The 14,001-nt window shown below is 43.4% G+C and overlaps 1 protein-coding gene across 3 annotated transcripts in view; it reads right to left on the bottom strand.

Moving 5' to 3' along the window:
- Nucleotides 1-3,578: 3,578 nt before the first annotated feature.
- LOC109932017 (proline-rich transmembrane protein 1-like) overlaps nt 3,579-14,001 on the bottom strand; it is a 30,346-nt gene continuing 19,923 nt past the window's right edge. For 2 of the 3 annotated variants that reach the window (XM_048616603.1, XM_048616604.1), the window contains 2 exons: nt 9,492-9,677; nt 3,754-7,441 (listed from right to left, as the gene is read on the bottom strand). In XM_048616603.1, coding sequence (XP_048472560.1) covers nt 7,265-7,441; nt 9,492-9,677 — 363 coding nt within the window. In that variant the 3' untranslated portion in view covers nt 3,754-7,264. Of the gene's footprint in view, nt 7,442-9,491; nt 9,678-14,001 lie in introns of all 3 variants that reach the window. The other variant, XM_020531277.2, reaches the window with a different exon arrangement.

Below are 14,001 nucleotides of genomic sequence, written 5' to 3'. Positions count from 1 at the left end.
CAGGTTCCTTTTTAGCTGTTTGACTTCTCCAGCATTATCCTACACAATACCTTATCAAAAATAGGTGTCCATTACATCACATTTTCTGTACTTCAGACAAAGGATATCATGGGAAAATTTGTAACTGAGGTATGCAGTCAGCTGTGATCTTCTTGAACGAGAGGCTCTCTATCCAAATTCTATTTCTTTTATTCTTATTCACCTAATAATATGTTTCACTTCCTCATGATTCTTCCCACTTGCTTTAGTTGTCTCTAGCTTTCAATATTCCTCTTTCATCATTCTCTCTTGTCTCAAAACCAGCTTGTTATTTCCACTTGTAACCCCCAAACCTCTGACAATGCCAGTTAGGCTACAGTTCCTTCTCATCTTCATCATATAACATTGAACTTAGAACAGTACAGCACGGTACAGGCCTTTTGGCCCATGATGTTGTGGCGACCTATTATCCTACTAAGATCAAACTACACTGCATACCCTACATTATACTATCATCCATGTGTCTATCCAGGAGTTGCTTAAATGTCTCTAATGTATCTGACTCCACTACCACTGCCGGCAGCGCATTCCACACGCCCACCACTCTCTATGTAAAGAGTAAAAATCATCATCTCTTGCTTTAGTTTATTCTTTTACCTTTGAATTCACAGGATTTTTCTTCATCTTTCCATCAACTGGAATAAAGTTAAGGCATTAACGTTAAACTAAGGCACTTAGTGAAAGTTGGGTGGAACACTAGTGTTACACACAGCTCATTTTTTTCTCTTTTCTGGAGCTGTGATTTTCACTTGGCGGGACCAGCATTTGTTGTACATCTTTAATTGGTGGTGATGAGCCAATATGTTGAGCTATTGCAGTCCATCTGGTGAAAGAACACTCACAGGGCTGTTAACATCAACAGTTGAACTAAATGACAGTATCCTTACACGTGGTGGAAGCAGCGTGTGAAGTTAGCCTTCAGTATCAGAAAGGAGAACGGTCATCGTCCTGAGACAAGATCCAGTGACCCTGATGGAAAGAGCATGCAGGATGTACCCACCTCAGCCGTGATACACTCGGAAAGGTCGCATTTGTTTTATGTAGCGCTTTTCACAACCTCAGTACATCATAGACCATTTTACACAATCAAATCTAGTCACCTGCTGGGAAGCCCCTCACACATTAATCACTGTTTCACTGACTGACTTCCGCCTCTGGAATCCTCAGCCACTCACAGACCTTGCATGACAAAGAAAAACTCAAGGGGACTTTCGTCATCACAGTTGCAATGTAAGACACATAGGCAAAGAATTTATGCAGAGCAAGATCCCTCAAATAGCAACATGATAATGAAAGGTTATCCATTGGTGATGTTGACTGAGAGATCCATTCGTCAGGACCTTGCGGAGCACTCACTGTTTTTCTCGAACATTATAACTCAGAAGGCTAAGGAAATTCAGCATGTCCATAAAGACTCTGACCAAATTTTATAGATGCGCCATAGAAAGCATCCTATCTGGATGCATCACAGCATTGTATGGTAACTGCTCTGCTCAAGACCGCAAGAAATTCTGAGGACTGTGAACACAGCCTAATCCGTCACAAAAACCAGCCTCCATCCATTGACTCCATTTACACTTCCCACTGCCTCAGGAGAGCAGCCAACATAACCAAAGACAAAAACAGAAATTGATGGAAAAGCTCAGCAGGTCTGGCAGCATCTGTGGAGAGAAATCAGAGTTAACACTTCAGGTTGAATGACCCTTCTTCAAAACATGAAGACCTCCCACCCTGGTTATACTCTCGTCCAACCTCTTCCATCAGGCAGAAGATACAAAGGTTTGAATATACCTACTGACAGATTTAAATGCAACTGTTCTTCCCCACTATTATCAGACTTATGAATGGACCTCTCATATATTTGAGTTGACCTTTCTCTGCACCTTCTCTGTAGCTGTGACACAAATTCTGCATTCTGTTCTATGACCCTGAAGCACTTATGCAAGGAATGATTTGTCTTGTTAGCACACAAAACAGTACTTTACACTGTATCTTGGTACATGTGAGAATCACAAATCAAATCAAATCAAATCATTTTTTTGCTGTTCACTGGGAAACAGACCTCAGTACAGTATGATTAGGTAACACCTCCATCAGGGTAGGAGTTCCCTCAGTACTGCACTGGGAGTGACCTGGGCTCGAACTGAAGTCAACAACCTGGTGACTCAGAGGGAGCTGTGCTAGCCACTGAAAATGACTGAGATTGCACAACTGAAGGGCATGGCCACACTTACTAATAAAGCTCACATAATTGAATGAAATATCACTGCTGGATCTCATGTCATAGCTTCCTCAACAAGTCTCAATGGGCCAGGGTTGGATCTGGTGGTAGGTGGGTGTAGAACTTTGTGCCTGCCGCCTACCTGGCTCCATCTCAGTCTGGACTCCTTTACTGAATGTGGAGTGTAATTGGTTCAGGAGGTCTACTTGCCCACCAGCAGCCCCTACACTCACCCCCGGATGTATAGATGGTCTAATTGAAAGTCCCTTAATGGAGGGTGACTGACATTTTCCAGTCAACCTCCTCTGGGAGCAAGAGGGCAGGAGGAGCTCGGATAAACTGCCTGGAGGTAGACCACATGTACAGACTCCCTGTACAGAGTCCCTGGTAACCTCTCCCCCATTTGGCCCTCGGGGATGGGTAGCCCTACTGCCACCTGCCAAAGTATCCTGCTACTGCTTTCCAGCTAGGAGAACTCAAACTGGCAGGTGAGCATATCTTCTGGGCATCAGTTGGCAACTCCGTGGAAAATCATATCAAGACTGTTCCCCACAGTGTGGGATCCTCACCATCGTCTTCTCCCCCAGTCCGAAACTGCTGATGCAGTTCAGAACCCATGCCAGGGAAAACCCTGACTTTAGAAACAGAAAATAGGAGCAGGCTTAGATCATTCAGCCCATCAAAACTGTTCTGTCATTCAATATGATCAAGGCTGATCATTCAAGTTGGTACCATGTCCTCGTTTTACCCTCACATCCTTTGATCCCTTTAGCCCCAAGTGGGTTATTCAATTTCTTCTTGAAATCATACCATGTTTTGACATCGTAGTCTACGGTAGCAAATTCCACAGGCCCACCACTCTCTGGGTGAAGAAATTTCTCCTCAGCTCAGTCTGAAATCGATTATCCCATAAACTGTGACCCTTCTGCCCTTGATGTGGACTCCCCAGTCATTGGAAACATTCTTCCTGTGTTTACCTCATCTAGTCCGGCTGGAATTTAGGAAAGCAGAGTAGAAAATCAAAAGAAAAAGAAACACAAAAACAATGTTTGCTCGCTAGTCACCATGGCAACCATCACCTCATGAAGATGCATTTTGATGTGGAAACTATGGGCACATCAGATTTGCGAGCAAACATTTGATGTTAACACATGCCGCTCATTACAATCTTTGCTCGCTGCTATGTTAATGAAGGTGCTAATCCAATTAACCAATTAAACCTATAACTAATACTTCACCAGTACATCTCAGCCTCATTGGTTTGGACTGTACAGAAAAATGATAGTAAGTGGATTTAAGAGAAATGACTTTTGGAGTATGGAAGTAATTCAATTTATTATATTGGAGTTGGCAGTATATAAAATGTAGGATCAAACTGGATTATTACAAACAACCTCAAAGTACAGAATAAATAGGCTATGACAGGAACTTTCAGTATACAGGATATAGCATTAGATTTATTTATGATGTAGAAGTTCATGTTTATAAAACATAAGTTGTCACTATATGAAATATAGGAGTTATTCAATTTTTGGATACAGGATAAAACAGTATAAACAATACAGGAACAATTGGATTTATGGTGTAAGATTAGTCATAAATACAATAGAGAAGGAATTTGATCTATCATATAAGGTCTGACAGTATACAATATCAAAGGAATTGTATTTCTGGCATAGCGCATAACAGATTATGGTCAAAGAATCAAAACAAGCCAACCTAGATTGGGCCAGCAAACACACATGTAACAACATATCAACCTGACTATTGTGGTGCCATTCATGTTGAGGACTGAGAAATTGGAGGTTCCAAGGCCTTTTCCTTTGCCCGTGTAGGAGCAAAACAGGAGGAGGTCATTCAGTTCCCCAAGCATGATCTGCCAGTGAAGTAGCTCATGGCTGACCAAGCAATGGAGCCCACCATACAAAAGCTGGTACAGCTCAGCTGGTCTCCCTGCTTACAGTCTTGCACTGGTTCCTAACTGAGGTGAGAGTGGGATGTCTTTACATCGCATATCACTGCACCCAACCTCCCTACCGTTACGGTCATTTCCTCACCATCATTCAATGCAAAGAATTCTGCACTCCATTAATTCTGCTTTTGTTAATTCCAGACTCGACTATTCCAATGAACTGTTCCTACTTTGAAGCACTTGTGAATTTGAGCCCATATAGAATTCTGTAATCCATATCTAAACTCAAATCAATTTCCCTGTGCTGGGTGACCTATATCTACATTCTATAGACGTGCACTTGAAATGCCAAGGCATACAAAGCCAAGTGCTGCAAAGTGGCATCAGAGTGCCTTTTCCTATGCTGCAAACCTTTATGACTCTATCAATCTACATTGGCTTCCAGTCCAGTGATGCCTTGGTTTTAAAATTCTCATCCCTGTACACAGGTTGCTCCAGGAGCTCTCCAGTTTCTCTGGGGTCGCTTTGCTGTTATGCCTCCAGGCTCCTTGGGTATTCTTGACTTTATTTGCAATATTCTGCCATGGAATGTGGGCATTGCTGGCAGGGCCAACATTTGCTGCCCATCCTTAATTGTCTGGAAGTCAGTGGCTTGTTTGGCCATTTTGCAGCATCGATAAGAGCCAACCATGTTGCCATGGATCTGAAGTCACATGTAGCCCAGACCAGTTAAGGAAGGCAGATTTCCTTTCCTAAAGGGCATTAGCAAAACAGATGGGTTTTTACAACAATCTTAGCTAGTCACACTACTGAGGCTAACTTATAATTCCAGATTTTATCTCCGCCATTGACAGGTGTGCTTTCACTCACACAAGTCCTGCATTCTGCTTTCCCCTCAATTACCTTTGCCTACCTCATTAACTGAGCAAACACCATGACACTGAATGGGACCCACAGGGCCATTATGCATCACCCACCTTATATAACTCAATATCAGTTTTCATTCTTAGATTCACTCCTATGTAACATGTTGGGGCCCTTGCTTCATGAAAAGTGCTAGAAAACGTAAATTGCTCCTGTTGTAAGGCGGGGTGGGGCGTTGGAGTTGGGGGAGGGGGGGTGGGGGGTGGGCAGCAGTCTGTAAATTTCAAGACCCACCAAAGGAAAGGCACAAAACCTTATTATTTACTAATGGATTCCTTGCAGCCTATAGCAGGAAGCAGATTGACCACAGAGGGAAAAGCAAGTCCTACAGCGTACAGAGCTGATAACATGTGAGAGATAGTAAGATAAAATATGCTGGCACATTTCTGAAGAAGGATCCCAACCTGAAACATCAGCTTTCCTGTTCCTCTGATGCTACCTGGCCTGCAGTGTTCTCCAGCTCCACACTGTATTATATCTGATAACACATGGGATTGTCTTCACAGTGAATTATTGAAAAGTGCATGAGCACTTTTACATGAGCACATAAGCTTAGCTAAATCTACCTTTTCAATAATAAATTTGAACTGAAAGTTTCTTCGATTTTGGCATCAGACTGAGCAAGAGCTGTCCGAAGAATTTTCAACATAACCTAACACAACGCTTGAAGGAACAAATGCAATTGAGGATACCTGAAGCGCATTCTTCCCAAGGGATTGAAGTATCTTGTAACACAGGGATGAGAAATAATGTTGTAAGTGATATAAATGCTCAATTTGATTGAGCCTTAGGTATTTTGCATGCACAGTCCTTGTTTTACAATTGATTTTCACAAGTATCTCTGACAATATTGATTTGAGATCTACACTCAAAACATGGCCTGTAATTACCAAAATCATAATCACAAAGTCTCTGAGACAGGAATATCAAGCAGTCACTGAGTCGATGAGAACATTTAAAGGGGCACTCCTGACACAGTGTACAGAGACAAGAATTGGGCCCTCTTCATCAAGGTGCAGTTCATAAAGATTTTTTAAAATTGATCCTGTTGATTAAATAGAGGGGTCTCGGCAGGGCATTGTAGACAAATAGACATTGTTTGCTGTTGGACATTGTTTCAATAGACTCTGTTTCCTTGTGGGCATTATTTAAACAGATTTTGTTCGCTCTTGGGAAATTTTTGATTGGACATGAGGAGCAGAATTTAATACCTCCCTGATGGTGAGTTTGGTGAGCTGAGGTGAGGGTGGGGCATTTAAATAGGCAGAAGTCCTTGTAGGAAAGGGCTGGACACACTTTACCCAGCCAAACTATGATTCAAGTCTGTTAATTTGTACTTAATCCCAATTTAATCACAATCCCTTCTGGTATTTAGTCAGTGGCAGACGAGAGGAATTTGTCTCTCAGGAATGCCAACAAATAAACCTTGTCAGGTTTGCTTAGAGATTTCCAGGGGACAGTATCTCGTCCAAAGGTGATGATTGAGGGACTTGGCACCAGGGAGTAGGTGTCTGCTAAGAGTCACACCCACATTGCCGTTATTGTTGACAAACCTTCTCCTGCATGACCACTACCTCACCCCTCCCTCCCTCACGCACCTTCGGCCTGGGTCCCCTCAGCTCACCAGCGAAGGAATTGCCTGCAGCAATCACCACAACAGATGGCACACTGCCGCCAGTGGAAAAACACCAACCTTGAATTACCCATCAGCCCTCTGACAGGGGAAGAGACATGGCAGGGAAGGGTGTAACTTGGCCCTTGGGATCCCTAATCCAATGGAAGACCTGTTGCAGTAAATTTAAGTATTTGATTAGCATGAGGTGGGGGTGGGGCATTTAAATAGGCATAAACTGGCCTTCACCAACAGAGGCGGCACTGGGCTCCCACTAGTTTTCAAGCTGTTGCTGAGACCTCCATCATGAGTATTAAATTCTGCCCAAGGCTCCCCCACCCATGACCATTCCAATAATACCAATACTTTTGGACTAATAAGTGAACATGCTGTGAGAAAACCAAAAAACCATTTTGTTCTTGGCACCCCATAATGTTTCTTTTGTCCTTGTCACAGTGTCCAGAGCATTAATCTTGCACTCGTGGAGGCTTCAGGGGAATTCTGGGGGGTTTGGAACCCAAACAGCAGTGTGCCAGAATTACCCGCCCTTGCCCCACTATGGGTCCCATTCAGTGTCGCGGTGTTTGGCCTCAATCACCACAACAAGCACCAGGATGGCACAGAGGACCATGGCGGCAATGCCCACGGCCAGGCTGACGAAGGAATAGTTGCGAGCCTGTCGGGAGGCGATCTCCGCTGATAGCCGATCACCTCGTGTCACCGCTGCCCGGGTCTGCTCAGGAGAGAAGAATAAAGCCGGTTAGTGACCGTCCGGAATCAATCTGCTCCGAAACCTGTCAACTGTGCCCTACCTCACACCAATTCCCATCCCCAGGCTCACTGGCAAGACCCTGTTCCTCTACGGAATTGGGCTTTGTTCATCTCCCTCAGCAAGAGACAGATCCTCTGTTATAAGCTCCCACTCAAAGACTACACCTCTGGGAGTACAGCACATCCTCAGTACTTCAGTGGGACTTGAACCTACAACTTTCTGATTCAGAGATAAGAAGTCTATCCACTGAGGCGTGGCTGAAACAGGTTTGATACCCTTCCAGAAAGAGGTCATTCCTGCTCCAGCTTTTCCCTTAATATTTATTCACTGTTTGGCCTCTTTTCCCTCAGACGGGATTTATTTCTTCAAAGCTGTCAACTTGGGTGATATATTGGCTATGACAAGCACTGTCAGCAGGAACAAATCTGCTGTAAACTTTAGGCAAGAGCTGTTGTTATTTCAGCTGCTGACAGGTCTCGAAATCAATGCTTTTGGTTTTGAAGGTAAATGTGTAGAGACATGAGTTTCTATTCATAGTTGCTGTCGGATGACCAGCAACTGAAAGGTGGTTCACCCCGTCATGTACCAAGCCTCATTAAAGCTGATGGGAATCATATACTAGAATCAAAGCTTCAGCACAGATACAGCAGAATAAACACAGAGGACAGGAAAAGCAGAGATATCGATTTTGAAATACTGATTGCAATAAATAACCACAACATTTATTCACAGAACACCTTTAATGCAATAAAATATACAGAGGCATTTCAAAAGAGTGTTATAAATCAGATCAGACATGAGCTATTGGGTCAAATGGCCAAGAGTTTGGTCAAGGAAGTAGGTATTAACTTATTTCAAGTACGAAAAATGAATGCAAGGCTCAGAGGTTTAGGGAAAGAATTCTGGACCTTAGGATCTCAACACTGAAGTCAGAGCCACCAATGCAATTTAAATCAGAGATTTTCAAGGAGGCCAGACTTAGATGACCACAGATATCTCAGAGGGTGGTGGAGTTGAAGTTCAGTACAGAGTTAGGGAATGGGTAAGATTCTGAAAGGATTTGCAAACAAGAGAGAATATTAAAATCAAGATAGCACTTGTCGTCACACAGGTCGTCACTACATGTCAACGAGCACAGGAGTAAAAGGGACGAGTTAAACCACAGAGTGTCACATTTTTAGATGATCTTGTTTGCAGGGGAATGTAGGAGATTGACACAACTAGTGGTAACAAAGACAACACACGGCTTTCGGATAAACTGAGAAAGGACTGAAGTGAGGAGATTTTACAAAGCTACAAATAGATGGTCTGAGACAACAAGGTGTAGAGCTGAATGAACACAGCAGGCCAAGCAGCATCAGAGGAGCAGGAAGGCTGACGTTTCGGGCCTAGACCCTTCTTCAAAAATCATAGATGGTCTTGCTGTTGCCTTTATTGATGTTACCAAATTAAGAGCAGATAGGGAATAGTCAATACTAAGAATAGCAAGAAGAGTTTGTTTTTAAAAAGTGGATGCAGAGATATAATCACCAAGAAATCCAACAGAGAACACAGAAGCAATATCTTTACCCAAAGAGTGTGACCATATAGAACACGCGAGTACAGGAAGTAGTTGAAGTGAACAGCATAAATGCATTAAAGGGGAAGGTGGACAAGGATTTAAAGGAGAAGTGAATTAATTGTGACAATGATAGATTTTGAGGGAAAAAAATGGGAAAGATACTTGAATGGTGCAGAAACACCAGCATGTATTGGTTGGGCCAAATGGCCAGTTGCCGTTCTATAAATCCTATATTGCCCAATGTAATTTTCATATTGTGTTGTTGGATTTTAATGTTGTGAGGTTGGATTGTAACTTCACACAAACAGAATGGAAACTCCATTAAACACAAACCATTGAATCTATTACTTGAATGCATCTCAGAGCTGGAATAAGGCGACCGACAGGGCTCTCTTTTCCTCTGATGATTTACTTCGAGTGAGTGGGGTGATTGAGAACTTAGAATTTTACCTCCAGTGCTTTAATAATGGCAATGATCCCGGTTGGCCAGAAGCAGCACACTGTGGTCAGCACTGCGATGGGTAGGTAGTCATGAGGCGGCCTTTGTGGCTCCAGGATCCGGAATCCTGAAGGGATCGGAGTCTGCTGCGTGCCTGGAGTGATCCCAGTGTATCCCGGCAAGTAGGGGGCAGGATGCTGGAATGAAATAAGAAAGTGTCGATAATCCTTTGCAGCTGGAATAACATTGCGGTTGGCTTCATTGTCAGGAGCCACAGTGACACACACAAAGCACCGAGTTGGTGGAATCTCAGCTGTACACACTCTCCCTGCCTAATCTTACTCTCCAGTCACTTCATTGACGAGTATAAAGCAGGGCAGGGTGTGAAGTCAGCAATGTATCCAATCCCTTCCCAATGTGTGGGCCGACTAAAATGGCTTCAGGGTGAATCTGAGGTAGTAGGAACTGCAAATGCTGGAGAATCTGAGATAACAAGGTGTAGAGCCCTTCTTCAGATCCAGCTCTACGCCTTGTTATCTCAGGGTGAATTTGCTGGCCAATTAATAACCCTCTCCTCTGATGGCAGGATTTGCTCTGTGGGTTCTGGAGTCCAGTCGCGATGCTCCGGCTAACTCGCTTCTTCCTGGATATGGATTTTGTAGGTTCAGTTGGAAAGAAAACACAAGAGCAATGTGAAGAAGGATCTAGGCCCGAAACGTCAGCCTTCCTGCTCCTCTGATGCTGCTTGGCCTGCTGTGTTCATCCAGCTCTACGCCTTGTTATCTCAGATTCTCCAGCATCTGCAGTTCCTACTAGCAGTGTGAACAAGCTGCCGATAGGTCAGAGGTCTATTTTGCAATTTGACTCCCTCAGCCCGGCCAGCCCCAAGTGGGGCTGAAGCCAGCTTAGGGTACATTGCTACAAAAACAAAAATTGCTAAAGAAACTCAGCATCTGTGGAGAGAAGCATAGTTAATTATTTTTCGGGGGGAACCAGTGACCCTTCTTCAGAACTACATTGCTACCTTGAATGAAAAGCCTTCCCCTCGGTACAGGGTCTCTCGACAATACGGTACCACCTGTAACAAAAAAATCCTATTCTGTCGTAATTTCGAGTGGTACTTAGAGCCAGATTTATATTCTACATTTCTGCATATCCCCGATAATCTTTCATCCTCTGGGTCGTCTACCTCTGCTATAAAAATATTCAAAGATTCAATATTCAAACCGCTGCCTTTTAGGAAGGGAATTTCAAAGACAAACTGGTTTTTCCCGAAAATAAAGTAACTTGCAACAAGAGCAAATGTGTGATCCCTGCAAACATCAGATCCTAGGAAACATCCTAAACAAAGTGTTTGTCAGGGAATTGAACCAAAAAGAGACATTTGGAAGTAAAAATTGAAAGAACCGCGGATGCTGTAAATCAGGAACAAAAGCAGAAGTTGCTGGAAAAGCTCAACAGGTCTGGCAGCATCTGTGAAGAAAAAAATATTAGAATTAACATTTCAGGTCAGGTGACCCTTCTTCAGAAAGTGAATTAAATCCCTTCACAGCGTTTCTGTTCGTATTCCCCTATCGTAACCATCTTCCACTTTCGAGTCTTGCTACTGACCTGCTAAAGTGTGACATTAGCTCTACATCTAGAGAGCAGGGAGGACAAGAGAAATATTTGTTGGCTTTTTTTTCTCTCGAAATAAACAATTTCAGTTCTCCCCAGAGACAATTCACCTCTACAACGCAAGAGACAGGCACAGCTGATGCACTGTGCGGTCATCTCAGTTCCAAAGCATCTCGTCATGAGATGATAAACACCCGTCTAAAAACTTTTTTTAATTTCAAAATACTTTATTCATAAAAATGTTATATACATACACAGTCACCAGAGTGGTTCGATTCTGTACATTTTTTGCATTTTGAGAAACAGACAAACGATGGAGTATGACTTTCCCCGAGGTTCCAACGAGCAAACACAAGGCATCTCTTACTTAGGCAAAATAATATTTATATGTATTTGAGGCACCAGGAGGGTCAGATAAGTGAATGGACTCCCATTGTACTTGAGCAGAAAGACTTCAGACGTTGGTCTTTCACAACTGTGCCTTGGCTGCAGCTACCCCAAGCTTTAGAGCATCCCTCAGCACGTAGTCCTGGACCTTGGAATATGCCAGTCTGCAACACTCAGTTAGGATCAAGCAAACCAAACAGCGTCTTTCCTTTCACCAAGTTGATGGTCCTCCAGGTGCCGTTGATGTTCGTTTCGGGGTGTGTCCCAGGAAACAGACCTTAGAGCACACAGTCCTGCAGCACCCAGCTGTTGGAGACGAACCTTGACAAAAACCACTGCATCTCTGTCCAGACTTCCCTGAGGCCATCAAAGCGGCAAGTGCACTCCCTCTGCTCCAGCCTTGCATTGTGGCTGCCCTCCCTCAGTTCACCAGCAATTATTCAGTACTCAGGGGCACTGACTGGCATCAGCTGCTCCATGGAATGCAGACAGACAAAACCTGCAGAGATAGATAGGGGGTCTAGGCCTGAAATGTCAGCTTTCCTGCTCCTCTGATGCTGCTTGGCCTGCTGTGTTCATCCAGCTCTACACCTTGTTATCTCAGACAAAACCTGCAGCTGTTTGTAGGAGGAAGCTACTTCGCCTGTTGCTTTTCCTGCAGTACCTTCATGTGGGAGGTATTTACATTGACAAGGTTTCCCATTTGTTAAAACCGAGAATGGTTTGGGGGTTTGGGGGGTGGGGGGGTGGTGGCAGCTTTTATACTCAAACATCTGGAGCCCTTGTGTTGTCAATTTGCTGCTTACAGATTGCTCGGTCAGTTCACAGCTGCCAGCATCAACTACAGAGATCATGGTGTACGATGTAGGCCAGACAAACTGTGGGCTGACAGCTTTTCCTGTCCCCAGGAACATGATTGACTCATTTTGTTTTATTTGACAATCTGGCTGTTGTTAATGATTTATGACATTCACTTTCATTACTCGCCAGTGTGGGACTGGAATGCACAGCATCTGGGCTGCTCATCCAGCTCAACCATTGTACTGTAGCCCACACAGATGATGTCGTGCTGGGTATACATGTTAAAGACGCCAAGGCCAGCCATTTCAATGCACAAATTAAATGTACAAGTTCCTGAAACCAGTACCACCTCCACCCCCGAGATTTGTTACAAGATATCCATTTGTTATTTTGGCACCATTTGTTGTTGCACTTGCTCAAATGTCCCTCCTTCTTTGCCATCACTTCATGGAATCTCAGATTTGTTCTGGAGCAAGGGGAGGCCATTCAGCCCATATTGTCTGAGCTGCTTCTACAAGTGAGCATTATGACTTTGTGCAATTCTTCTGCCTTTCCTGAGTAATCTTGTTCATTGCTTCCAGTCAAATAACCATCTAATGCCATCTTGATATCTCAATTGAACCTGCCTCCACCAAATTTCTTTACAGTGAATTTCAGACCCTAACTCCACCCGGTGTGAAAAAAAGGTTTTTTTCTCACATTACACTAGCTCCTGTTGTGAATTCCTTTAAATCTGTGCCCTCTCGTTCTTGATCCGTTTACAAGCAAGTATAGTTTTCTCCCATCTACTCTGTCTGGATTCCTCATGACTTTGATTGAAAGCTTTAAACAAGTCTCATCTCAGCCTCCTTCTCTCCAAGGAACAATCCCAACTTCTTCCATCCATCCTCAGACTTAGCTGGTGTAGTTAAACATGACTTTCCTTTAGCGATTCCTATTTGTTCTCTCTAATCAACCCACATTTGACTATGGATTCTAACCCAATTTATTTTTTCTTGCCTGTTTAAGCTTTAATGAGGTTGTTATTACCCACTTTGGCATACTCCTTACAAAAATTCAACCTTTCAACAATTAAACGGGACCTAAAATCAGATTAAAAGCACACACCACAGAACAACTTCCAATCATGACTTCATGACACAGGGAAATCATTTTCCTGATCATTAGGAACCAATATGCATTTTCTGCATTCAATGCATTACAGACCAAGAGATATGGACAACACCCAGGGAACTGAGTTTATAACAGGAGCCTCCATAAATCCGTTCCTCCAATTCAATTTACCAGAAAGAGCATTGAGGATTGTGGTAGAGAATTCCCTGTAAATGCCTTAATTTTTTATTTCTCTTCCGTATTTTCAAATTCAAATATGAACGACAGTACACCTTTGGCCCTCAGGCATTTCACTAGGATCATGGCTGATCTGATGTTAACCTCAACTTTACATTCCTGTACATCCCTGATCATCTTTCATCCCCTTGATCATCAAGAATCTATTCATCTCTTCCTTAAAATTATTTCAAGTTTTTCAAGTCCAGTGACTTCTGAGGAAAGGGAATTCCAAAGATTCATGATGCTCTGGGAGGCCTTGTCCCTCCATATCTCTGAAACTTCCACTGCAACTTGCATTCTCTTCTAATTCTGGCATCTCGAGGGTCTGAAATTAATCCGCCCATCATCGGCGGCTATGCCTTCAGTTCGCTGGGTCCCGTAGAT

The sequence above is a fragment of the Rhincodon typus genome, chromosome 35 (assembly GCF_021869965.1).
Source record: "Rhincodon typus isolate 14 chromosome 35, sRhiTyp1.1, whole genome shotgun sequence".
NCBI classification, from domain to species: domain Eukaryota; kingdom Metazoa; phylum Chordata; class Chondrichthyes; order Orectolobiformes; family Rhincodontidae; genus Rhincodon; species Rhincodon typus.
This window is presented reverse-complemented; position numbering and strand designations above follow the sequence as displayed.